Below are 24552 nucleotides of genomic sequence, written 5' to 3' on the forward strand. Positions count from 1 at the left end.
CAGGTGGATGCCTTCGAAGGAGATGCCGTGCTCCTCTGAGGACGTGGTGGGGTGTGTTGGGCGTGAGGTGTGTTGGGTATAAGGGGTGCTGGGTATAAGGGGTGTTGGGCGTGAGGTGTGTTGGGTATTAGAGGTGTTGGGTTTAAGGTGTGTTGGGTATAAGGTGTGTTGAGTATAAGGGGTGCTGGGTATAAGGTGTGTTGGTGTGTTGAGTGTAAGGTGTGTTGGGGTGTTGGGTATTAGAGGTGTTGGGTTTAAGGTGTGTTGAGTATTAGGGGTGCTTGGTATAAGGGGTGCTGGGTATAAGGGGTGCTGGGTATAAGGGGTGCTGGGTATAAGGGGTGCTGGGTGTAAAGGGTGCTGGGTATAAAGGGTGCTGGGTATAAAGGGTGCTGGGTATAAGAGGTGCTGGGTATATATATACCTGTGGCAGGTGGATGCCTTCGAAGGAGATGCCGTGCTCCTCAGAGGACGTGGTCTCAGCAAACAGCTCCAGCAGCGTGAAGCGATTGTCAAAGTCCATGTGCTGCTCGATGCCATCCTGCTGGCTCAGGGACAACAGCACGTACGCCCGACTACCTGCACAAACACACACACACGCACGCACAGGAGATGATGAGCAGAGCTTTATTCACCACTACACACACACACACGCATGCACAGGAGATGATGAGCAGAGCTTTATTCACCACTACACACACACACACACGCACAGGAGATGATGAGCAGAGCTTTATTCACCACTACACACACACAGGAGATGATGAGCAGAGCTTTATTCACCACTACACACACACACACACACACAGGAGATGATGAGCAGAGCTTTATTCACCACTACACACACACACACACGCACAGGCTCAAAGCCCTCAAAGTGCTTTACAATTTCATGCCTCACATTTCACCCATTCACACACAGGCTGCCATACAGGTGCCAAGCTGCACACAGGGAGCACTGGGGTTCGGCGTCTTGCTCAAGGATACTCTGACAGGGTCAGGCAGGACCAGAGCTGGGCTTGAACCAGCAACGACTCCTTTACCCGACAACTCTTTACTTCCTACCACTGCTGCCCAGTGCCATGCCAGGCAGGGGATGGCACAGTGGAGCAGTGCTGGCACATAAAAAACATCCATCAGAATCCATTTTTCCACAAACTCAGGTCAGAGAGCAGTGTCACTTTTCTCCTGTCTACAGCAGCCGCTGCTGATGATAGCAGTTAAAAAGTCTATTGTGTCTGATAAGGACGCATGCAAATGTTCTAACAGTCTCTTGAGCCTACAGGCCACTCAATAGCACAGCCAAGACGGCAGAGAGATAAGGCCCAGAGCTGGCTCTGTGGTCCAACAGATCACCAGAGTTACAACACAGGGATCTGCTGAAGTAAAGTGGTCACAGGGACCATCGGATGGCCTGAATAGAAGAGAACATCCTCAGCCAACATGATGTCTCTAAACAGTTCATTTGGAACCATTCTGTGTAAACATTCCATTTCTACGGTAACCCTCCATCCAACTCTCAGCATGTTCAGGGAGAACTACTTCCTCAAACCGTTTAAGAGTGAAACGAAAAACTCAAGGTAAACAGAAAACTGTTTTCAAACTTCTGCCTTTTTTGCTAATTTAAACGCACCTCTGATGAAAAGTTGAAAAGATGGAGAGAGAGAATGCTGGGACGCATATGAGGGTCTGCTTAACAGAGCAGGGGGTTCTGGGATATATCTGAAGGGACCAGAGCAGGGGGTTCTGGGACACATATGAGGGACCAGCGTGGGAACTGATGGGAAATCTCTGCAGACAAGGCAACAGGGGCGCAGGGAATGTTGGAAGATCTATAAGGCAAACAGGACAGCAGGAAACGTTTGGAGATCACCAAGGAGACGGAACAATAGATCATGCTGGGATAGGCCAACATCAGAAGGATTTTGGTCAGAGAAAGAGTGAGCATGAAAGAGAGTGTGTGTGAGAGAAAGAGAGCGAGGAGAGTTATATAGAGATTGAGAGAAGAGAGAATGAGAGAGAGAAGAGAGAAAAGAGAGAAGAGAGAATGAGAAGAGAGAGAGATAGAGAAGAGAGAAAGAGAGAGAAGAGAGAATGAGAAGAGAGAGAGAGAGAGAGAGAAAGAGAGCAAGGAGAGCGATGGGGCGCAGCAGGAAATGAATGAGTGGAGTGAGTCATGACTGGATGGCTGTTTGCCCAGGGGCACATGCCAAGGCTGGAGGGGGCGGCACGCCAAGGCTGGAGGAGCACGTGCCAAAGGAGGCGTCTCGAGTTCGCTAGGGTATTTTTGGCCAGCTGGACCTCCTCAGTCTTAAAGACTACCAAGCCACACCCACCCACGCAAGAGTAGTCTTATACTTCCTTTTACACTTCCGGCTCCTATAGGGGTCTGTGCATGTGGACCTATGGACCTATAGGGGTCTGTGCATGTGGACCCATAGGGGTCTGTGCATGGCAGTGTTTCCCATACATTGACTTATTTGTGGCGGCCCACCACAATATCAACATTGACCACCACACAATGATTTTCCAGGTTGTACTTAATCGTGATGAAATCTGGTTAGTATCATAACCACGCTGTGCTAATTTGTTAAAAACTGTTGTGTTCCAAGTTAATTCTGCAAACCAACCACAACAAACAGAATTCAATTCTGTGGGAAACACTGCATGTGGACCCATACGGGTCTGTGCATGTGGACCTTGTATTCCTATAGGAGTCTGTGCATGTGGACCTATAGGGGTCTGTGCATGTGGACCTTGTATTCCTATAGGAGTCTGTGCATGTGGACCTTGTATTCCTATAGGAGTCTGTGCATGTGGACCGATAGGGGTCTGTGCATGTGGACCTATAAGAGTCTGGTGTAGGACAGGTGTAACTTGAACTGTTTGAATATATTTTCATACAAATTGCAAATGCTTTTGAACATGTATCAGTTGCTTCGTCATGTCAGTCAAAATGAACTATACTTATGGATGCTGAATAGTCGTTTCCAATAAAACTAATAGTCTTCATTTCTTCATTTACGCTCATAAACGGCTCAGCTGGGAATAAGCTACAGTATAGTGACTAAATCAGAGTTTGTGAGGGAAACTTATGTTTTGTTTCAACTGAATAAAGCTGCAACTCCTCAGACTGTATCTTATGTCCGTCTACTCTGTTGCGCACAACCTGCTGCAGCAGAAATGAAAGGGGTTAGAAGGTTTTAATAACTTATTATGATGACCTGTCTGGAACTGAAGCAGGAATGGTTAGTATATTTCTAGGTAGTAATACAAAACCCAAGCTAACGTAATGCAAATATAATACTAAAACACAACTTAGAACTAGGCCTACTTTTGTACTCGTCCCACTAACGAGTTTGCTTATTTGTTTCCCCGATTAGCACGGTAAAGTGCAAACACACCAGCACAAGACAGCTCTAGATAGGGCTGAGCTCCGCTCTGGTAAGGTTAAATAGCGGATCATTCACGAGACGATTTTGAGATGCACAGATTCCCAAATGAACGCATATCCACAGTTTTTGTTAGTGGTGGTGAAATACATTCACAACGCTGACATTATATTGAGGAAAAAGTATAACCAAGCTCAAGTAGCTCAGTGTAGCCAGACGGACCTTACGTAGGCCTAAAGTAGGAAAAAATATCGGCGCAAATTATCGCCCAGAATTCTGTTATCGGACCGATAATAATATTTTCATTTTTTCACTTATCGGCCACCGATATATCGTGCATCCCTAACACATACACACACACACACACTCTTTTTGACATGGCCTAAACGCGCACGCACGCACACTCACTCTTATGGACATGGCCTAAACACGCGCACGCACGCACGCACGCACGCACGCACACTCTCTTATGGACATGGCCTAAACTTACAAATACCAGAGTTACTAGTTTACAGTTGTATCCAAGTTGGTGAATGAGACCAACCAGTGGTTGATATTTCAATAGTTTGGAATAGTAGCAAGTAGTGTCCATATACAGGTCAAAACAGCAGCCCACCTCAACGATAAATACAGATTTCATAGCCTCATTTACAATTGCAATGTCAGGAGTGTTTGGAATGTTTTGGAAGTAATCACTGTCAGATGTGTTATGATTGATCCAGTTACGTTTTACAGTGCTGTGCTTGTACATCTTGCTGTCATGTCCATGATTTATCTTTTGCAACCAGATCAACCAGACAGTCTTGTCTGGCCACATATAGTCCTTTGTAATTGTAGCATCCGTTTAGTATGTGTGCAACGGTTGCATTTTCTTGGGGAGTTGGGTGTAATATACAGTAGGGTTCGTGCTTTGATGGTACCACACACACACACTGCTGCTGGGTCATCATGATGAAGTAATACCATCGCAACGGTCGCCTCTTATCACCTCATCTGACTACACTGAGCGCCATTCATAACATCCACCAGAGCTGCCCACCACTATCCCACATAGAGTGTGTGTGTGTGTGTAAATTCTGTGATCTCCATGACCACAACGGTAAAAAACACCACTGCTACCTACAACTAAAATAGCAAACACAGGCCCACGCAGAACACCATGGAACCCGCAACAGAACAAGGTTCTAGAAAGGTGGAACACAACACGTACACAGAAACACACACACCCACACAGGAAGATAGGGTATTCATTTCAGCGCGGGATTGCGGGGATTGCGCATCATTTATTTATTTCTATGTCACGCGCAGACATTCTAATTTGACAGTTTAGCCAGAGAGGTAATCAAGGATCTTTGGTTTAGCCGTTTAGACGGAGACGCAACCCGGGTCGTCTTCAAAACTCTACACTCTGGAAGGAGTCTTCAGATTTTTGCGTCTTCAAGCCCCGATGGCGGGGTCGCCGTGGAAACGAAACGCACTTATGATAAAATATTTTGTCGTCTTCCTTCGCAATCGCCCTCGTATAAACGGCCCCAGAGACACACGCACTGAGAGCAGTTTCAGAGGTTGTGGAAGTGAGCAAAAGCATGTTGGAAGGAAACCAATGTTCTAAACTCTCTCTCTCTCTCACACGTCACATTATGGCTGCCTGCTGTTCCAGAGCACTAGCCATGCCGCAGGCCCAGCCACAGAACAAACGGCCCAGACGCACGCACGCACGCACGCACACAGTCACCAGTATGGACAGAAGCAGGGGCACAGGACAGCGTGAAGTCACATCATACACTCCACACAGTTTTGTGTCAATATGCTCACAGCCACGTTATTGGCTCAGACTCAACCTCTCTGTCGGAGAGTATGTGTGTGTGTGTGTGTCTGTTGGAGAGTGTGTGTGTGTTTGTGTGTGTCTGTTGGAGAGTGTGTGTGTATTTCTGATGGAGTGCCTGGAAGCCTCTTACTGCAGAGCTACTGAGGGGCATCAGTGGTGTGGATGGGATTCCATTCATCAGAGTAGTGTGTAGAAATGCCCTAAACGGCGCACACACGCACACTTCCCCCTACCAGTCAGGGAGGTTGCTTAGAGACCACTACAGAAAACACACAGTCCAATCAGTACAGGGCAACAGCAACGGAAACTCAAACTCCACTCTGTGGAGTGAGTCAGGACAGACATCACACACACACACACACACACACACACGCGCACACACACGCACACACACGCACACCTGGTCACAGCAACGACACAAGGCTCCAGTTCAAGATCCAACTGTGCAGTCTAGTGCTGTCACTTTTGTGAAAAGATCCTGTTCAATTTTTGAGACATAAGTGTTCATTGAATCGATTGTAAAATCGATTTTTCATGTCAAAAGACGCCAAATATAGGCCAATCCACAAAAACAGGCATTAGGATGAACGTAAAGAGGGCGCTTGTAGACACAAGCCAGCAATATTTCTGATGATTTATTGGCGTGAAGTTTCGTGCACAATGACAAACAAGAGTGCAACATTCTCGAAAAACAATAAGCCGAGTATACTGCCATCACATCAGTGACAAACATTACTGCAGGTTTCAACGTAGCTGTGTTTACAATTAGAAATGTCAAACAAATTTCGCCTACGTAGAACTCGACTGCAGTTTGCATAGCCTACCGCTTTGTTCTTCTCCATAGTTTGATATACCAAAAATCCGAAGCACTTCCACATCGAACTCCTCAAGTTATTAGGGCCCATCACTAGTCTCTCTCATGTCGCACAGATTAATCGCGTTGTCATCCATTTTTGGCAAAACACGAGCAGCACAGCAGCTGATTGAAACAGCTGTTTCCGGTGCGTAAAATTGGTGGGAATTTTTTTTTTAGCTTTACTGCACTGCACTTGAATTCTTTTATATTCTTGTTTGTGAATTTTGTTACATCTATTTTTTTTATTTGTTTAATTAATTAATAGTGTACATATTTGGTTAAAACTAGGGGTGGGCGATATGGACAAAAAATAATATCTCGATATTTTTTGTGATTTTGACGATAACGATAATTAGTCGATATCGAACTCCTCAAGTTATTAGGGCCCATCACTAGTCTCTCTCATGTCGCACAGATTAATCGCGTTGTCATCCATTTTTGGCAAAACACGAGCAGCACAGCAGCTGATTGAAACAGCTATTTCCGGTGCGAAAAAAATGGTGGGAATTTTCTTTTTAGCTTTCGCTTACTGCACTTCGGAATTCTTTTATATTCTTGTTTGTGAATTTTGTTACATCTATTTTTTTTTATTTGTTTAATTAATTAATAGTGTACATATTTGGTTAAAACTAGGGGTGGGCGATATGGACAAAAAATAATATCTCGATATTTTTTGTGATTTTGACGATAACGATAATTAGTCGATATCCTTTAAAAAAATTGTAAAAGTCTGAGTTACTTTACAGCTCATTATTTATGAATAGCATCAATACAATAATAACCAATAACCTTACCTGTGACTTTTTAACCAAATCAACCAATGCATTGTCACTCTATGACACATTTCCAATTTTGCCCCCACTTGTGTGTGTGGCAATGACATGGTCTAGCCAGCTACATTAGAGAAGATGACTAGGCCTAACAGTGTCTCAAGAGAAAGTCTGAAGCTGAAGTTCCTTTCAAAATCCTTTACTTAGGATTCACTGTAAAACTAAGCAGACCAACAGAGTACATCTCAGTTATTCCCTTCGATGTTTTGTTTAAGAGAAATCATGTAGGCTAGCATTCCAAGTTACAGAATAGAAACTAATGCGTTAGCTTATGGCTAATGTATATGAGAAATCCCATAGAGATGCTAACGGTTAGCATAATCGATACACGTAGATATTTAGAGCGAACTTTAGTCCATTTACTAAAGGGTTACATGAGAAGAGTACTTTGTTTACAACTGACTACTAAAATACTCAAAGGCAAATGTTTTCTCTCCATATAATACCATGTAGGAAAAAAATACTGTCTCATCAATGCTACGTGAACAGAAGTAGCTGCACAAAAACCCTTGTAGGCTACGTCTTGATCTCGCTACACAAAATAAATATTAGACCTGCGTGTGACAACGTGGACCCACTAGGGATCATGTGACACTTACTCTGCTGCAACGGGCCTTCTCTTGCATACACCTCCTGGATTTAGTAAATGTATGGGGTATTAGTGTTGTCACGATACCAAAATTATGACTTCGATATGATACCTGCCATAAATATCACAATGATCGATACTGAAACGATACTACGGCGAAATCCTAAGATATCTGGAAAAGAAAGGACTCCTACCTCCTCCAAGTGTATTGGGTCATTTGTGTTGAATTCGGTGCACTTTTGTAGTGTGCAGTTCAATTCTGGGTTCTAAACTTCCTACATAATTATTATTTTTTATAGTCAGTAAAATAATAGGCCTACTTTGTGTGATTAAGTCCTTTATTGTTTGTTATAGTTAATTTACATTGTGTTGTGTTTTGGCAATAAAGTAGCTTTAAATAGTCAAACTAGGCTAGATCAAGGTCAGTGTTGAAATTACTGCATGCAAATCACTGAATGCTATGCAAAGAGGCCCAATCTTTAGGCCATCTGATGTACAGTATAGGCTACCCTAGGACTTCCTGTGTTCATGGGATTTCTTTGGCAGTTGCAAAGGAAAAAATGTGAGGATGGTCTTCTTCGCGCCCAGTGTACAAGTACGACGTTCCAACCACTCAGGTCTTCGTCAGATAGGCCTACACCATTACCTGTTGCAATATGTCTGTGTGCATTCCTACATTACGTCTATTTCTTTGATAACATGATTTGCTACCACGTAACAATAAGCCGCTATTAATTATTAGGAGTCAACACGCTTTGGTGGTATTATAGGCTATGCTGTGGGCTTTAACTAGCGCATTTCGGGTAGCCTATCCTACATCTGGGCAATAATTATTTCTGAGTACTTTTATTTCGGTATTGTCTAACCTCAGCAAGGCTACAGCTCCATGAAAACAATCAGATATAACTCTATAAAATCTGTAAAGTCTATAAAAATGTATTTTTATGTTGTATTTGGCTGCTGTGTTTGACTGAAATGTAGACTATTATTTTTTCATTTCAATACAGTATATTTCGTATCAAAGTCATCATTTTGGTATCGTGACAACACTAGTGGCATGTGATCTTTGCAGTATGGTGTCCCTAGCAACATAATGTAAGAGCTATATGACATGTGATCTTTGCAGTATGTTGTCCCTAGCAACACAATGTAAGAGCTATATGGCATGTGATCTTTGCAGTATGGTGTCCCTTGAGAGAAAGTGGAATAGAACATTATGTCCAATATTCCAATATGTGGTTTAATGTTCTGCATTTCTCATTAGTGGGTCACTTTGATACTAAAGGTATGATTCTAGGTAATGACTATGATATCTGTACTGTGCCTGTGTATGACTGTATTTAGAGATAAGCGGGAATATTATGTATTTGCAGTGTTTCACTGTTCTGCATGGCTGCGTCAGTAGCTATCTGCTCCGGATTGTCAGGTTGCCACTAATCAGAGTCTGATTCAGTGTAGTCCACGTGATATGGGATGACCAACGCCATCTCCCGTCCAGGGCTCGAATTTAACGATGTCCCGACGTCCCGGGGACCATAAAAAATGCCCCCGGGACACAATAGAATGATGTCTGGGACATCTCTGGGACAGAGTATGTAGGTATTTTTTTCCTAAACTGTTCACATGGGAATCTAAACGTATCTTTCTTGTCTGAATGAAAATATACAAAATTTGACCTGGCGTAATTTGACCTGGCGTTTGACAGGGCAGCTGGCAAAAGCAGCGTTAGCCAGCTGATCTACAAAGAAGCGGTTTTATATAGGCCTACGCAGCCTACAACACTGTTCACTGCTCTTCGAATCACTGTAGGCTACAATGTCATTTTTGGTACAAATACAATATAAGATATCCAAATGGGATGGGTGTAGGGGTGAACGATCTAATTGCGATTTTTCTCAGCAATATTGCGATGCAATATGCGATTATTTTTAAGCTCTTTATCTTCTGTCTTATTCAACAAAGACAAGCAATATATTATTCTATAGTATGACCAACACAAAATTAGATAAGTTAAACATAAACTGTTCTTTCCTGGAGCCCAGGCCTATGTTATGATGGCATTAGGTCATTGAATAAGATTGATGAATAAAATAGTTAAATAAAAAATATTTCAATCACATTGGTAGACCTATATTTGTTGAACTTCCAGCCTTGTAAACATTTAATGATTCTGATTTGTTTCTATTTCATGTAGATATGACCTTCTTTCGTTAGTTAACAAATACATGCAGTGGCACTGACACGGCTTCTCATTGTCCTGTGCTCTCCATACACGTGCAGCGCCGCCCGGCCACCGGCCACCACCACGGCCCCACCCCCACCCCCCCACCCCCCCCACCCCACCCACCCACACCCACACCCCCACACCCACACCCACACCCACACACACACACACCCGCTCCTCTCCTCTGTAGGCTACTTGCACGTGAATCGGAACAAACTACTGCAAATAAATGCGGCCGAATGACCCGTTCGGCTCGGTGTTAACTAAAGGTTAGCATCATCAACACCATGGCCTTAATGCGCATGCATGCAAATTAACTAGTTTGTTCATATCACAACAAAGCCAATCAGCGGAGACAAAAAACTCTTTAAACAGGCAAAGTTATCAGCAGTTAGCAGCATGTATGTAGCCTAGAGCCTGAGCTGGTAAGCTAATGTTAGAACAGCTGGGTTTTTGGTGGTTAGCTGTGTCAACTACTTGCGGATAACATTATGCATCATTTCATTACCTGTGAGATTAAATGTTTGTGCCGCCAACCCCCTTGGATATCGCAAATGCCCCCACTGTCACTGTACTCCAGTAAACAAAGTCCCCAGTGCACAGGTGAATGGCTGCTGTGCAGCCTAAACAGTTGTGGAGTTTTGTGCGTCAGCTGGACAAGTGAGCGAAGTTACCAGCCAGAGTAGCAGCACAGGGAATTATGAACTAGAACCAGGGACATGGCAGGTTCGGGCAAAGGTAATGAAGAGGTTTATTTTTTAACCAAAGAAGCTCTACTGATCAGACCTTTCTTGACACTGTTAGCTGGTCCTCTTGTTTCGTTTTTGCTTCTTCGGTGGTCGGTGAGAAGAGTCGATTGGCGGCGTCGGCAAAGCGCATAGTATAAATGTGTTTTGGTGATGTCACATATTACAAATCGCGCCTTTGCGGTTTGAAAATTATGTTTCATCATATCAGCGATATTATCGGACCTAGATGGGTGCTTGCGCGTTTCCTTAGGAATCCGCCCGTCTTGGTTTTGTATAAAAATAAATATTAAAAGTGACACATATGCCGACACAAACATAGAGACGCAGGCGGTGGGTCTAATGGGTCATTCTGATATAGAGGTTAACTTACCTAACTAGCAGGCAGATAGGCTAGGAAACGCATTTGTTTTAATGACATTGCCGAACATTTTTGACTGGTAGTGTAGGCCTGAGGTTACACTGGTGTTCTAAAAAAGCGTGATGACAGTCCTCTGACTTCGTTTTTTCTGTCAGTGACAGACGAAGCGTCACCAATAGCCTACCATGCTGAGCTTAATAGCATACTGCAACTGCGATTTCACAAGATGATAGTGTTGCAAGGTAGCCTATGACTATGAAAACAGTTATTCAAGTTAGCATATGACATTTCGTTGTGGGAGTTCTAAGTTATAGGCTATTGAGAAAATAAGGAAAATAACCGGAGAGTAGCCTATCTGGACAGCTTCGCCGGTAAAGTTAGACAGAAATTGGCCAGCTTCGCGTGGTAATTTCCCATTATTGTTTTCACTTAGATCTGTGGCCATGACATCACACCAAACTGACATTGAAATTAAAGACACGTGAAAATAGATTATTGACGGAATGTTTTACAAACCTGTCCGTCAAAACGACGGACAATGAAAACGTCTAGTGCAACCTCAAAAAAGAGTCAAAAGCGCAACGTCTGAAAATTAGTTGTGTGAAACAGCAGATGATTTAATGTTAATAAAATGGTGTTTAATAAATTAAGTGTTTAGAACTTATGGTGGACCAGAATGAGTTAATTAAGTGGTGCAAGTTACTGATTATTATACTGTTTATTACATAGAATGGGAAAAAACAAGAACTTGAATTTGGGACACTGGTGGTTAAGTCCGGGACAGTGCCAAGTAGAATTCGGGACAGCTGCGGGACACTGAGAAAAAAAGTTAATTTCGAGCCCTGCTCCCGTCAGCCTGGAAGGATACTTAAACCCTAACTATTTCCTTGTCTAGTTAGAGCAGCTGATGGATCTTTAGGTGAAGTCATGCTGTCTCTCCCTTGATGCGCATCATTGTAAATAAACTCTGTTCCTGATTTTCATACTATTGGTCTGACTGGGTCTCTATTAAATCTATGATATCAAAATTACCATCACCCTAGCAACACAATTCAAAGACGGTCATTCAACAATGATCTTTTTCAGACTAAACCAATGATGTTAATAACTTTTCTGTCGGTCATGTAGGTAAGCCAATGACATGCCACAAAAAGCAACTGAAACACTTTGTTTCCACCAAAGGAGTGGAGTCTTTGCATGCTCTTCCCATTTCACCCCACCCCAGGGTTGGTTCCTCTTTTGCATCAGAGCTAAAAGCCCAGCCTTGCAAAGACCACAGAGCTGCAGCAGCACACTGACGCCGAGACGCCAGCGCAACAGACGCCGGGGCAACAGACGCCGGGGCAAGAGACGCCGGGGCAAGAGACACAAGAGACGCCGGGGCAAGAGACACAAGAGACGCCAGCGCAACAGACGCCGGGGCAAGAGACGCCGGGGCAAGAGACGCCGGGGCAAGAGACACAAGAGACGCCGGGGCAAGAGATGCAAGAGACGCCAGCGCAACAGACGCCGGGGCAACAGACGCCGGGGCAACAGACGCCGGGGCAAGAGACGCCGGGGCAAGAGACACAAGAGACACCGGGGCAAGAGACGCCGGGGCAAGAGACGCCGGGGCAAGAGACACAAGAGACGCCGGGGCAAGAGACGCAAGAGACGCCGGGGCAAGAGACGCCGGGGCAAGAGACGCAACAGACGCCGGGGCAAGAGACACAAGAGACGCCGGGGCAAGAGACGCCGGGGCAAGAGACGCAAGAGACGCGGGGCAAGAGACGCAAGAGACGCCGGGGCAAGAGACGCAAGAGACGCCGGGGCAAGAGACGCCGGGGCAAGAGACGCAAGAGACGCCGGGGCAAGAGACGCCGGGGCAAGGGGTCAGTGGCTGTTAGCCTGATATGCTGAAAACTAGCTGACCAGCTCACACTGACAGAGCCGCTAACGGTCTAACCATCCCCCCCACCCCCACTACCCATGAAGGCCAACTCGGTGGTTCTTGTGTGTGTGTGTGTGTGTGTTTTCTGTTGTGCATCTGCATCTCATCATAAGACAGATGGAGTGAGACCTTGAAGCCTTGCTTAAGAAGCGCCTTTCAGAGTGAAGAGACATTGTAGCAGGAGTCACAGCACGCACGCACGCACGCACACGCACGCACACGCACACGCACGCGCACCAATTCATCAGGCCAGTCCAGATCAATCTTGAGTCTCTGCTCAGGGTTTTGGCAGCTGATTAATGCTATAAAGCTATTCTGCTGTCCAAAACACACTTACTCCCCATATTGGAACTGACTACATGAGGGTGCCCAACGTGTGTGTGTGTGTGTGGGCTACACAATTATTCGATTTTCAATTGAAATCACAATTTGAACTAATGCAATTAGCTAATGGCACCGGCTGCAATTAATTGTGAAGCTCGCTACTCTGTGCCGATGATTCATCTATGATTTTCAGGGCTGTTCATCTCATGGACTAGGCATGCCCACCAATCAGAAGTGCTGTTCTTCTCATGCACTAGACATGCTCGCCAATCAGAAGTGCTGTTCTTCTCATGCACTGGGCATGCCCACCAATCAGAAGTGCTGTTCTTCTCATGCACTAGGCATGCCCACCAATCAGAAGTGGCCTAATTTCAAACGGAATTTGGAATATTGAACTGAAGCTGACTTTCCAAATGTATACAGGACTGTGCTAGGTGTGTTAGGCATTACCCATCAAAGCAACACCAAAGCACTTTTCCTCTGTCGCACACACACCATTTGTTTATCCAGCACCAGCTCTGCAAATAACGATGTCCACAGACAAGGTAGATTATGTTGCATGATTTTATGAAAGTATGATGTATTGCATGACAAATTTGTAGTTTCTTATGATTCATTCCATCGAACTACAGATACCCTACCGATCTAGCAAACTTACATACAGTAGTGTGGTTTTAGCCGACAGGGGGCCGCGAAGCCAACGCAGAAGTGCTGTTCACCCTGTAACGAGCTGATGAACCACTGAAACGATTTTGGAAGGTGTTGGTTTAAATAAGCTGTTTTATCAATGTTGGTTTAAATAAGCTGTTTTAGCAATGTTGGTTTAAATAAGCTGTTTTAGCAATGTTGTGATGACTATACAGTATGACTATGTTTAGTTCTCATTGTCTTTATTATAATTCAACCAGAAGATAGAGGAAATTCAATAACCTAAACAAATGGTTATGTGATGTGCTATAATGACCAATCAAATTGTGTTTCTGGTTCAGGTTCTAGTCGTGTGTGTGTGTGTGTGTGTGTGTGTGTGTGTGATACATTCAATGACGACAGCAGTTTCATTCACTCCCACGGTTCTGGTGTAGAGCAGCTGACTTCGGAGGAAATCTCATTATCTCCACAGGGCTGGGCTGCTGCCCTGCACATCCACACTAGCCAGGCACACACACTCGCAGATTTGGGCCAAACCAGTTGCCGTAGTTCTGGGACCGCCCCCCACCTCTACACCCATGAGTCATCAAAAGAGGGCAGAGTGGTCAGATATTACACACACCCCCACACGGAATGAAGCCCTGTGGCCAAACTCACTCAACTCTAAAGGGTGAGCTTGCCAGGCCCAGGTCGTTGGCACGGTTACAGCAGAACCACTGCCCTGGTCATTCTCTCAGCTGAGTTCCGTTCCACAGAAATAAAAACAACGGAATGGTTCTGAGTAGTCCAGATGGAATTCAGAAGTGGAACACATCAGCCGGCCACTCATTTCCACCCCAGAAGGGCCGTTGAGGTTTCACAAGAGCAGAGCAGAGCAGAGCAGCACACACTGATAAAGCCACTCAATGAGGCGAGTGAGACAGAGCCGGTAGTAGTGCGAGATGAGGTCACGTGGGCTGTTAACAGATAAGAGGGCTACTGCTTACGCCCCGTCTACTGTATGCGCTGTGCTGAGAGCCATGCAGTCAGCTGAATAAGATCTCAGAGCCAAGCAGTCAATGGGCTCCCTTCCAGATGGACAACACCGCCAGCACAGCGAATATACACACACACAGTACAGGAGAGTGTGTGCGTGTGCGTGCGTGTGTGTGTGTGTGTGTGTATGTGTGTGATTGACCAATTGCCAACATAGGCCTAAGCTTGCAATACTTGTATGGCATAAGACAAAGCCCTGGATCAATAAAAGATTGGCAAGCAGTTACGGTAATCAATCAACTCATGAATCATGATATAACCAATCAATTGTGATGACTCAAGTGTCACATATACAGCACAAACTCTATGCCCCCGAATCCCATAAAAACACTTACGCTGTTCTTTTAGACAGAAAGATATCTCGAGAGATAGAAGGATAGACACTCATCAGTCATCACACAGAGCAATGTAGTTGTTGGGGGAGATACTCAAGGGCACCTTGGCCGTGGATATGGGCATGAGAGTCTGTTCAACGACTCTACCAGTCGGGGATCGAACCGGGCACCCCGTGTTCACAAGTCTGACTCTCTAACCAGTACGCCACGGCTGCTCTCGTTTCCTTCTAGGGTCAATTTGGGGGAAAATGATCCCCATATGCTTTGAAAGCACTTCACTACGCATGAGCACCGCTTTCATACTCACTTTCAGAGTCACCCCTGCCCCAAACGTTTTATTAGATTCACACCATGGGCACAGAGAGGCAGTGGTAGTCTAGTCCAGACACCATGGGCACAGAGAGGCAGTGGTAGTCTAGTCCAGTTACACAGCCCTGCTTCCAACTACGGGACACCACTGCCACCACCACACCACACGCATCACCACCACCACCACCACCACCACCACACCACACGCATCACATTACTGCTCTCCATCATCGTGTGGTGACAGGCCAGGGTCCGCCGTAAATCTGAGCCGTAAACGGCATGCATGCACACACATGCGCACACTAGTCAAAGGGGACAAAAACACACCAACTAGACACCAACATGCACTAAAAACAAACGAATGTAATATGCGTAATCTATATACCTGCATAATCTATATACCTGCGTAACCTAATCTATGGAGTGTGGGGGGGTGGTGTCAGTGCATGTTTGCATCTCTATCTATCCCATGATCCCATGCCTGCGGCGGTGGTGTACCTGCGTCGTGCGAGGCGAGAGCTCGGAGCATCTTGCCCGCGCTGCGTCGGGTCTGCCGTTCCTTGTTGCAGAGCAGCTCCATGAGCAGGTCGAGGGCGCCCGTCTCCTTGAAGACGCCGACCAGAGAGCCGATGCTGGCGTAGGCGCTGAGCACGTGGATGGTGTGGGTCAGGCTGATGGCGAACTCGCTCGTCTTGGCCATCTGCTTGCGCGCGCGCCGCACCAGGTTCACCACGTCCGTCTTCATGTCTGACAGCTCGACCTCGTCGAAGGTGACGTCCGGCGGGCGGAAGGAGCCGAGGGCACCCCCGCTGCTGCTCGGCCTCTCCTCCTCCTCCAGGGCGGCGGGGGCTTTGCGTTTGCCCAGCAGCGTGGGGCAGTTAGCGTACACATCCTCCGTCGACATCCACATCAGGATGTTTTCCGACTTGCTCTCGCCTGACGTGGAACCCCCGGATCCGCCCGTCCCGGAACCGCTGCTGCCACTGCTGGCTGCCTCAGCGCTGCTGGTGCCAGTTCCATCCTCCACGGCCAGCAGGGTCCAGCGAATCAGGTACTCGATCAGCCCATCGTGGGTCCGCCGCTGTCGGATCAGCTCCTCTGGGTAGGCCTGCTGCCTCGGCCCCAGCTGCACCAACAGGTTCCCGTTGCGGCGTTCGCCCACCATGGTAGCTGCTTAGACGGAGACAAGGACGAAGACTGAGTGGGATTAACGGAGAGAGAGAGAGAGAGAGAGAGAGAGAGAGAGAGAGAGAGAGAGAGAATGCAGGTGTGATAAAGTGTCAGTAAGAAAAGATGAAGATAAAATGCCAAGAAAGAGGATGTGTAAGAGTGTGAGAGAGGGACAGAGAGCAGCTACAATTCATGTGGAGTAAGGTTTTAATGCATGCTTTAATCTCACTCTGAGACAGAATGACAACATAAAGCTAAACACTTCTGATATAAATCTAGTAATTACATTGAGCAGTTTAACGCAAAACCACTACAGCACCGCTGAACAGTGCAGAACATTAAACTCTCCCATTTCTCTTTGCATTCTGACCCACTGTTACACAGTATGCGAGTAAGAAATGACAACATATGTTAGAAAACACATGGAATCAAACGATGTAACTCATACCATACATTTTTGCAAAAAAAAACTTGTATCGCAGGAGTCTTGACTACAGCGATTGTGTTACAAGGATACTGATAGAAAACAACTTGGGCAGTCTCAATCAAATGGTCTTATATGAGCACAAACAATAATGCTGTTCACAAGGCAGGATTCCCTGAATTCTAACCCCATTTAAGTTTTCACAAATGAATTGCTGAATTTGCCCAAATGCTCTGTTATTTCCGGCCAGACTCAGCAGTTTAGGTCCACATCCACATCTTCCATTTACAAATGTTATTGTTAATGTAATGTTGCATAGCTAACGGTAATGGACTACATAGGTCAAAGTACCCACTACGTTAGTCACATGTAACGAAACATGTCACTGGCTGATTTATTTTGTGGCATGCTGTATATTAGTTTCGGATTTTCCAAACGCTTGGTACGTTGACAGACGACCTAGCGAGTTATCGCCGTCACTTGGTTAGGTAACGTTACCCAGCTAGCTGTCCCACCAGAGCAAGCGAGTGAAGCAAATTCACGTAGGAAGGCTGGACACCTTGCATCTGTATCGAAAGCACTTATCGATGATAACGTCAGTAGCAGCTATTTGGTTGAGGCGAAATGGCCACAACTATGACATCTATCATACACTGGCTGACACATAAAGTGTCGCATAAGAAAGTCGTCCTCTAGCATAGCATGTACTTTGACAAACTCCCGGTTGCATCAGACAAACCAAACTTCATAATGAAAATCTGGCTTGTTAGCCCTTAGCAGCTAGGATGCTAGCTAGCTAATGAGCACAGCACTTGGAGATTATGTGAGGCTCGCTTAGCTAAACCCTAGAAGCCTTCAGACCATACAGTAAAGTTAGCTAGCTAGCAAGTTAGCTAGTAAATTGCGTTGCGCTGTCACTGCGACTCTAGGCACTTCGAGTCAAACATAGCTAATGACAGATACACAGACAAGCAAACTCACGTAAAAGTGGATCAGTTGCCAGTAAAAACTAACCCGATGAGATGTTTGACGACTGTCAAAACTTGACGTAAGACAGCTAACAACGACAGGCTAACGAGAACGTTGCAGAGCTAGCTGGTTAGCTAGCTAATGATGAGTGGGGCTGGGTTATATGAAAGTGATAGTTATCCCAGCTAGCAAGCTAAATGACGAACCGAGTTGTACGGAAAAGGTGCGGTCTAAAATCCCCTAAACATGTGCAACAATAATTTACCTCCAGCTTTATAGGGTTTCCCCTTCTTCGCCGTTTCTCTCCTCAACCGGGTGAGTTTCCTTCTGCGTGGTAAAGTATCGTTTCCCAGCCTGAAAATGTTTTGTTAGCCGTCTTTCAGTAAGTGGAGCCCTCCCTGTGACAGGTAGGAATTCCGTTCTTCTTCGGTCGGACTTTATCCCGAGGTGACTAACGTAACGCGTTTTGTAATGTTACATAGTGCCCTCTATCGCCAAGGATCTGCTGACTTGAGAATAGTCTGACTGCTTGCTCGAGTAAGGTGGAACTACGAAACAGAGTGCTGGACTTGTCTGAGTAGAAGTGCTTATCAACTGAGCCAAGTTCTGATGGCTTGGCTACAGCTACAGAAAATGATTGTTAAAACTGGAAGGCTCACACTTGAAACACACATGAAACAGACTAGATAGGTTGTGCAATGAGCAACGTAGACTAATCAGCTATATCTCATGTCCTGTTTTGACAGCAAGCAAATAGGCCTATTCTAAGATCAGTTCAAAACTTCTAAATCATCTACAGCTGTCAATGTGTGTGTGTGTGTGTGTGTGTGTGTGTGTGTGTGTGTGTGTGTGTGTTATTAGGGAAAGAAAATGCCAGAAAAGGTTGATATAGCCTACATGTAGCCCAGAAATATCAGAAAACTGTCATTGATTAGGCCTACTGATTAAGTCTATGAATAGTGTCACTATTTCACTTTTTGCTGCATGATAAATAATTTTTTGAATTGATGACTGAAATTGATATGGTTGTACAACCCTCCCCAATTCCATAAAGTCTCTAATGTGTGGGCAGTAACTGTGTTAGCACTTGAAAGCAGCTGCATTAGACACACAATTAAAGAGTGAGGTGTGAGGCACCAACAGTATCATTTGGAATCTTTACCAATTACAAAATCAATCCCTGAACTTCAAAGGTAAACACTCTTCAATTCAATCTCATCAATAAGTTACAGCACCAGTGTGGTGAGAGAACGTGAGCAGTCTGAACTGTGAACTGGTGTGAAATAATTGGTGTGGAGTCGGTTCGAGTGTCTTGACACAGCTCAGCAGCTCTGCCTACACCACACCAGCGTAAACAGTGCCCACAAAGATCCACGCGCGTGGGTACGCTCACAATATTCATGGTGCGCGTGTGCGCGCACACACACCCGCGCGCACGATCAGTGTATCGTTTGCCTTGTGCAGCGTGGTTAGATACACCACACACCACACCAACGGAGAGCGAGACTCAAATGGCCCACGTCCTCGACATTACTTGCGAATGCGTTGTGTGGTGCAAAGGGATTCCTTCCCAAACAGACTTGTTCATGAAAAGAGGACTATCCAGAGATTAAAGCGGACACACCAGACTTGAGCATCATCCCAGCAGAGTGTTGTGACAGTGGTGGATGTAATTGGTGGATAGAACAGCGGTGAGAATGTGTTGGGGGATGTGCAGACCTTGACAACCGCAATCCCATCCCCATCTATGTTTCTCCGGGATCAGTTCGCCGCATAACGCTCTTTCACCTTGGAAGGTAAGTGATGTTACCTTACTAGTCAGAGCACGAACTTGTAGCAAATGAGTGATGCACCAAGATGTCACCAGGGCGTGAAGCACTCCGTGTGAAGACGCATAAAATATCACTTGATAATGCATTCCTGATCAGCGTAGAAGAGGAGTGCGTTGTTCTCCTGTCAAAAGCAGCCGTGCGTTTGTTGAATGATTTTCCAGACTGGTTCGAGAGGACTGCGGAAAGGCATAGGCTGCACGATTCTATGCATTTGTCATTTGATCCCATCATTTTAAAATACCCATAGTCTAATGGCAATCGTTTATTTTAACGCCAATGATATTTTACGTTTTTATTTATGCCCGGCAGATACCCACATCATTTTCTCAGTAAATCTGCGCTGGCGTTGGGTTTGCAGTCGGTTCGCTTAAGTACCATGGATAGCGCTATCTCTCGCTTTGGACGTGTCACGGGCGAACGAACCACTGTCTTGGCGGTCGAGTGGGTGGATAGGCAATTTGTACGTAATTGGCAGGCGATCAGTATCTTTCCTGTCTTGAATGCAGAATTAGACTATCATATGACTTGTAAAAGGTAAAGTTGGTGACAACCAACGTTTAAACTTTTAACAAGTTGAGCAGCAAACGGTCAAGCACATCTATAAACATTAAGTGAGACTACAACTTGAGCAGAGATTGCTTTACAGAAAACAAGTCCTTTGACCAAGCCAAAATAGGCTATTTTTTAGTCAATTTATTTTCTTCAATTATTTATCTATGCCTATCATGTACAGATGTGATGCCTTGTTTTGCCAATGAGTAGGCCTACACATAGTGTTTTGACCTTCAGGGAATTTGTTGGATTATACAATCAAAGACATTTCACACATGATCAAATTAATGTCCTCTTGCTGGCAGGAATCCTGGCTGGAAGCTTTCCTAAGTCTCTAGTTTCCTACTTCAGAGAACCTGCTCACCTAAGCTCAGTTGCTTACTGTAACTTGCAACCTAGAGAAACGATCTGTTATGTGGTCCTTAACTTGCAACCTAGAGAAACAATCTGTTGTGTGGTCTTCTGAAATAGCGACCTATGATTTTCTTTAGTTGTGTTTTCAGGTTCAAGCTGCCAAACTAATTGTGAATCTTTTCAAAAGTGTCTTCATTGTCAAACCTTGATTGCCAATAGGCTGTAGTATTTTATTGCACTCAACTGACTCAAATAGTCTTATGACTGAAGTGAAGAAGAACAAGTTATGATTAAACGATACTGATCTACCGTATCGTCTTCTGTGCCATCTGCCTTCATATTTGACTTCCCTTGGATCTTTTAAACAAAACAATAGAAGGTCACGGCTTTGGCTCACAAGGTCTTTGAACCATGGGCCAACAGCCCAACAGTCCCCTTTACCCTTTCCCAATCACTGATCCGGCTAATTTGTCACGGGGAGCAGCACAGAGCGCACAGGGCTGAATGGACACTCTATCTGCGCCGTGGCATTTAAGCGGCTGTGTTCTAGAGCATCGGCTGTGTTCTAGAGCATCGGCTGTGTTCTAGAGGAGGGGCACTTCAGAGTGCAGCCAGCCTGGAAACCATGCCAGATTGGGACCGGAACCGCACCAGATAAGGCGGCTGTGTTCTAGAGCAGCGGTTGTGTTCTAGAGCAGCGGCTGTGTTCTAGAGCAGTGGCTGTGTTCTAGAACAGCGTCTGTGTTCTAGAGCAGCGTCTGTGTTCTATAGGCAGTGTTATGGCAGTGACTACTCTAGAGCCACCGCTTTGTTCTGGAGTACTTGCTGCATTCTGGAGCTGGAGCTATGTTCTAGAGCAGTGGTTGTGTTCTGTAGCAGTGCCTGGGTTCCCCAGATGTGGACCGATTCACTGCCAGCGTGTGCAAGGGAGTGATGTCCGTCAGACCCCCTGGGCAGCGGCTGACGTCACATTCTGCATCAGAGGCGTGCAGGACTGCTGCACAGAGCAGAATGAGGTGTGCAGAGCTGGACGCACGCCAGAGTCCACTTCTCTGTGAATGCCCACGCAGCAGGACAGCTGCGAAAGGAGAGGAGGGCCACTCCAGAGTGCAGCCAGCCTGGGAACCGTGCCAGATCAGGACCAGAACCGCACCAGATCAGGACCGGAACCGCACCAGATAAGGGCCAGTACCGGACCAGATAAGGACCGGAACCATGCCAGATCAGGACCGGAACCGCACCAGATAAGGGCCAGTACCGCACCAGATCAGGACCGGAACCACACCAGATAAGGGCCAGTACCACAGCAGATACGGGCCAGCACCGCACCAGATAAGGGCCAGTACCGCACCAGATCTGGGCCAGATGAAGGCTGGGTGCGGGAGGCCGGAGTCAGCTGGTCGCTGGAGACCTATGGCACATGCACATGCTGCGCACTCTGTGTTCAGACCCATCTGATCAGTGAGCTGGAGGAGGAGGACTGTGGCAATCACTGGCTGTAGAAAACAAATGCACAGTAAGATAGATAGAGAGATAGATAGATAGATAGATAGATAGATAGATAGATAGATAGGAAAGTAGATAGATAGATAGATAGATAGATAGATAAATAGATAGATAGATAGATAGATAAATAGATAGATAGATAGGAAAGTAGATAGATAGATAGATAGATAGATAGATAGATAGATAGATAGATAAGTAGATAGATAGATAGGTAGGTAGATGTTAGGGATAATGTATGGAACGTCATTATCGGGAATATAAGTCTCGACAGGGTGAACGCGCCAGCGGAGGGGGTCTTGCTTCGCCCTGAACGGACTTATTTTACCATTAATGACCGGCGTTCCAGACATTATCCCACTTATTATACGGCTACTTGCCAAAATGAAAAATAAACTCCACATGATATACCCACATACACACATATACCCACAAATACATACCACATACACCCACATACACATATACACCCACATACACACACACATTGCACACACACAGTTAGTCAGCACCGTAATGCAGTTAGTGTGATGGGACATGGAACGGGTCGGCATTGTTCAGCTGCCTCACTGCCTCAGGAAAGAAGCTGTTCTTCTGTGTGTGTGTGTGTGTGTGTGCGTGTGTTTGTCTGTGTGTGTGTGTGTGTGTGTTTGTGTGTGTGTGTGTGTGTGTGTGTGTGTGTGTGTGTGTGTGTGTGTGTGTGTGTGTGTGTGTGTGTGTGTGTGTGTGTGTGTGTTTGTCTGTGTGTGTGTGTGTGTGTGTGTGTGTGTGTGTGTGTGTGTGGATAGCAGTGAGAGTGAGTTAAAGTGAGTGGTGCTGGAGTTTGGATTTTCCGGGTCTTTGATGTCCCTCCAGGCCTCCTCAGCCCTGGTCTGGTAATGCTGGCCTGGAGGAAGGGGAGAGAGTTTTACTCACACACACACACACACACACACACACACACACACACACACACATACACACACACACAACCAGGAAACTGATCCTCTGTATCATAACCCTGAATGCTGTTGTTCTGAGGCCAGCTTGAAGGCACTGAATTGCCCCGCCTGCGTTTACTGTTGTTTACACACAGCTATATATGGCCATGCCCCGTACAACGTTTATTGTTGTTTACACACAGATATATATGGCCACGCCCCGTCCTGTATTTACTATTGTTTACACAAAGCTATACATGGCCACGCCCCGTCCTGCGTTTATTGTTATTGTTTACACACAGCTATACATGGCCACGCCCCGTCCTGCGTTTATTGTTGTTTACACACAGCTATACATGGCCACGCCCCGTCCTGCGTTTATTGTTGTTTACACACAGCTATACATGGCCACGCCACGCCCTGCGTTTATTGTTATTGTATACAATGCACACGGCAATCACACGACAACATTTATGTTTGAAATTGTACATGTTCCCTAACAAATAAAATGAATGTAAAACGATGTTTGGCTTTGTTAACGTTCCACTCTTCCTTATTATCTCCATCACCACAGAGAAAAAGGGTTCTTACTGTCTGTCTGTAAGGGTTCTAGAGTGGAAGTAAGGGTTCTTGCTGTGTGTCTGTAAGGGTTCTAGAGTGGAAGTAAGCAACCCTGACTCTGTGTTGACGTGACTAAAGTGTGTGTGTGTGTATGTTGTGTGTGTTTGTTGTGTGATGTTGCTGTGTCTGTGTTCATGTGACTCTGTTTCCCACAGGAGGATGACTCCAGCCCTGTGTGTGTGTGTGTGTGTGTGTGTGTGTGTGTGTGTGTGTGTGTGTGTGTGTGTGTGTGTTGACCTGACTCTCTGTCCCTCTACAGGAGGATGACTCCAGTCCTGTCGGGGTCTCGAGCAGCCTGCAGTGAGGTGGAGGTTTGAGCGGAGAGCCGTCTCACCTGAGCGCAGTCGCCCCCGGCGATGGAGGCCCAACCTGAACCAGGACCAGGACCGGGCCCAGGGGAGGACAGGGACAGCGTGGCCCAGCGCAGAGCCTCGCCAGCGGGCACAGAAGAGGCCGGCCAGGGCTGCTGCAGGCAGAACGGCCTCATCAACACGCACAGCCTGCGGCTGGACACCAGGGAGGGGCTGGTCTCTGTGTACTCCGCACCGCAGTACCAGGGCCACGTGGTGGTCAACCTGCCCGGGCAGCAGGTGTCGTGTGACGGGGCGGTGCGCTGCGTGGGGCTGGCCGGGGGGGGTGCGGGAGGTCCGCCTCAGCTGCTGAACGCCAGCGCGCTGGCCCAGGGAGTGGACGCGCGGTTTCGGCCCAACCTCATCGTGTGCTCGGAGAGCGTCCTGCGCGCCTGGGGCGAGGGCGGGCTGGCCGGGGACTGCTGTGAGACCACCTTCATCGAGGACCTG

The 24552-nt window shown here is 46.2% G+C and overlaps 2 protein-coding genes across 2 annotated transcripts in view; one reads left to right on the forward strand and one right to left on the reverse strand.

Annotated features, from left to right (window-relative positions):
• LOC125311872 (cullin-9) overlaps window positions 1-18567 on the reverse strand; it is a 77375-nt gene extending 58808 nt beyond the window's left edge. Inside the window, exons 1-3 of the mRNA XM_048270241.1 lie at window positions 18236-18567; window positions 15906-16577; window positions 425-579 (exon numbers count right to left, since the gene is read on the reverse strand). Coding sequence (XP_048126198.1) covers window positions 425-579; window positions 15906-16572 — 822 coding nt within the window. The 5' untranslated portion in view covers window positions 16573-16577; window positions 18236-18567. The remainder of the gene's footprint in view (window positions 1-424; window positions 580-15905; window positions 16578-18235) is intronic.
• An 842-nt stretch (window positions 18568-19409) lies between these two features.
• Window positions 19410-24552, forward strand: part of LOC125311653 (synapse differentiation-inducing gene protein 1) — a 41871-nt gene continuing 36728 nt past the window's right edge. Inside the window, exons 1-2 of the mRNA XM_048269916.1 lie at window positions 19410-19766; window positions 24012-24552. The exon at window positions 24012-24552 is cut by the window's right edge and continues 144 nt beyond it. Of these exons, the coding sequence (XP_048125873.1) occupies window positions 24109-24552 (444 nt within the window). The 5' untranslated portion in view covers window positions 19410-19766; window positions 24012-24108. The remainder of the gene's footprint in view (window positions 19767-24011) is intronic.

Source organism: Alosa alosa, chromosome 18 (genome assembly GCF_017589495.1).
Source record: "Alosa alosa isolate M-15738 ecotype Scorff River chromosome 18, AALO_Geno_1.1, whole genome shotgun sequence".
NCBI lineage: Eukaryota > Metazoa > Chordata > Actinopteri > Clupeiformes > Clupeidae > Alosa > Alosa alosa.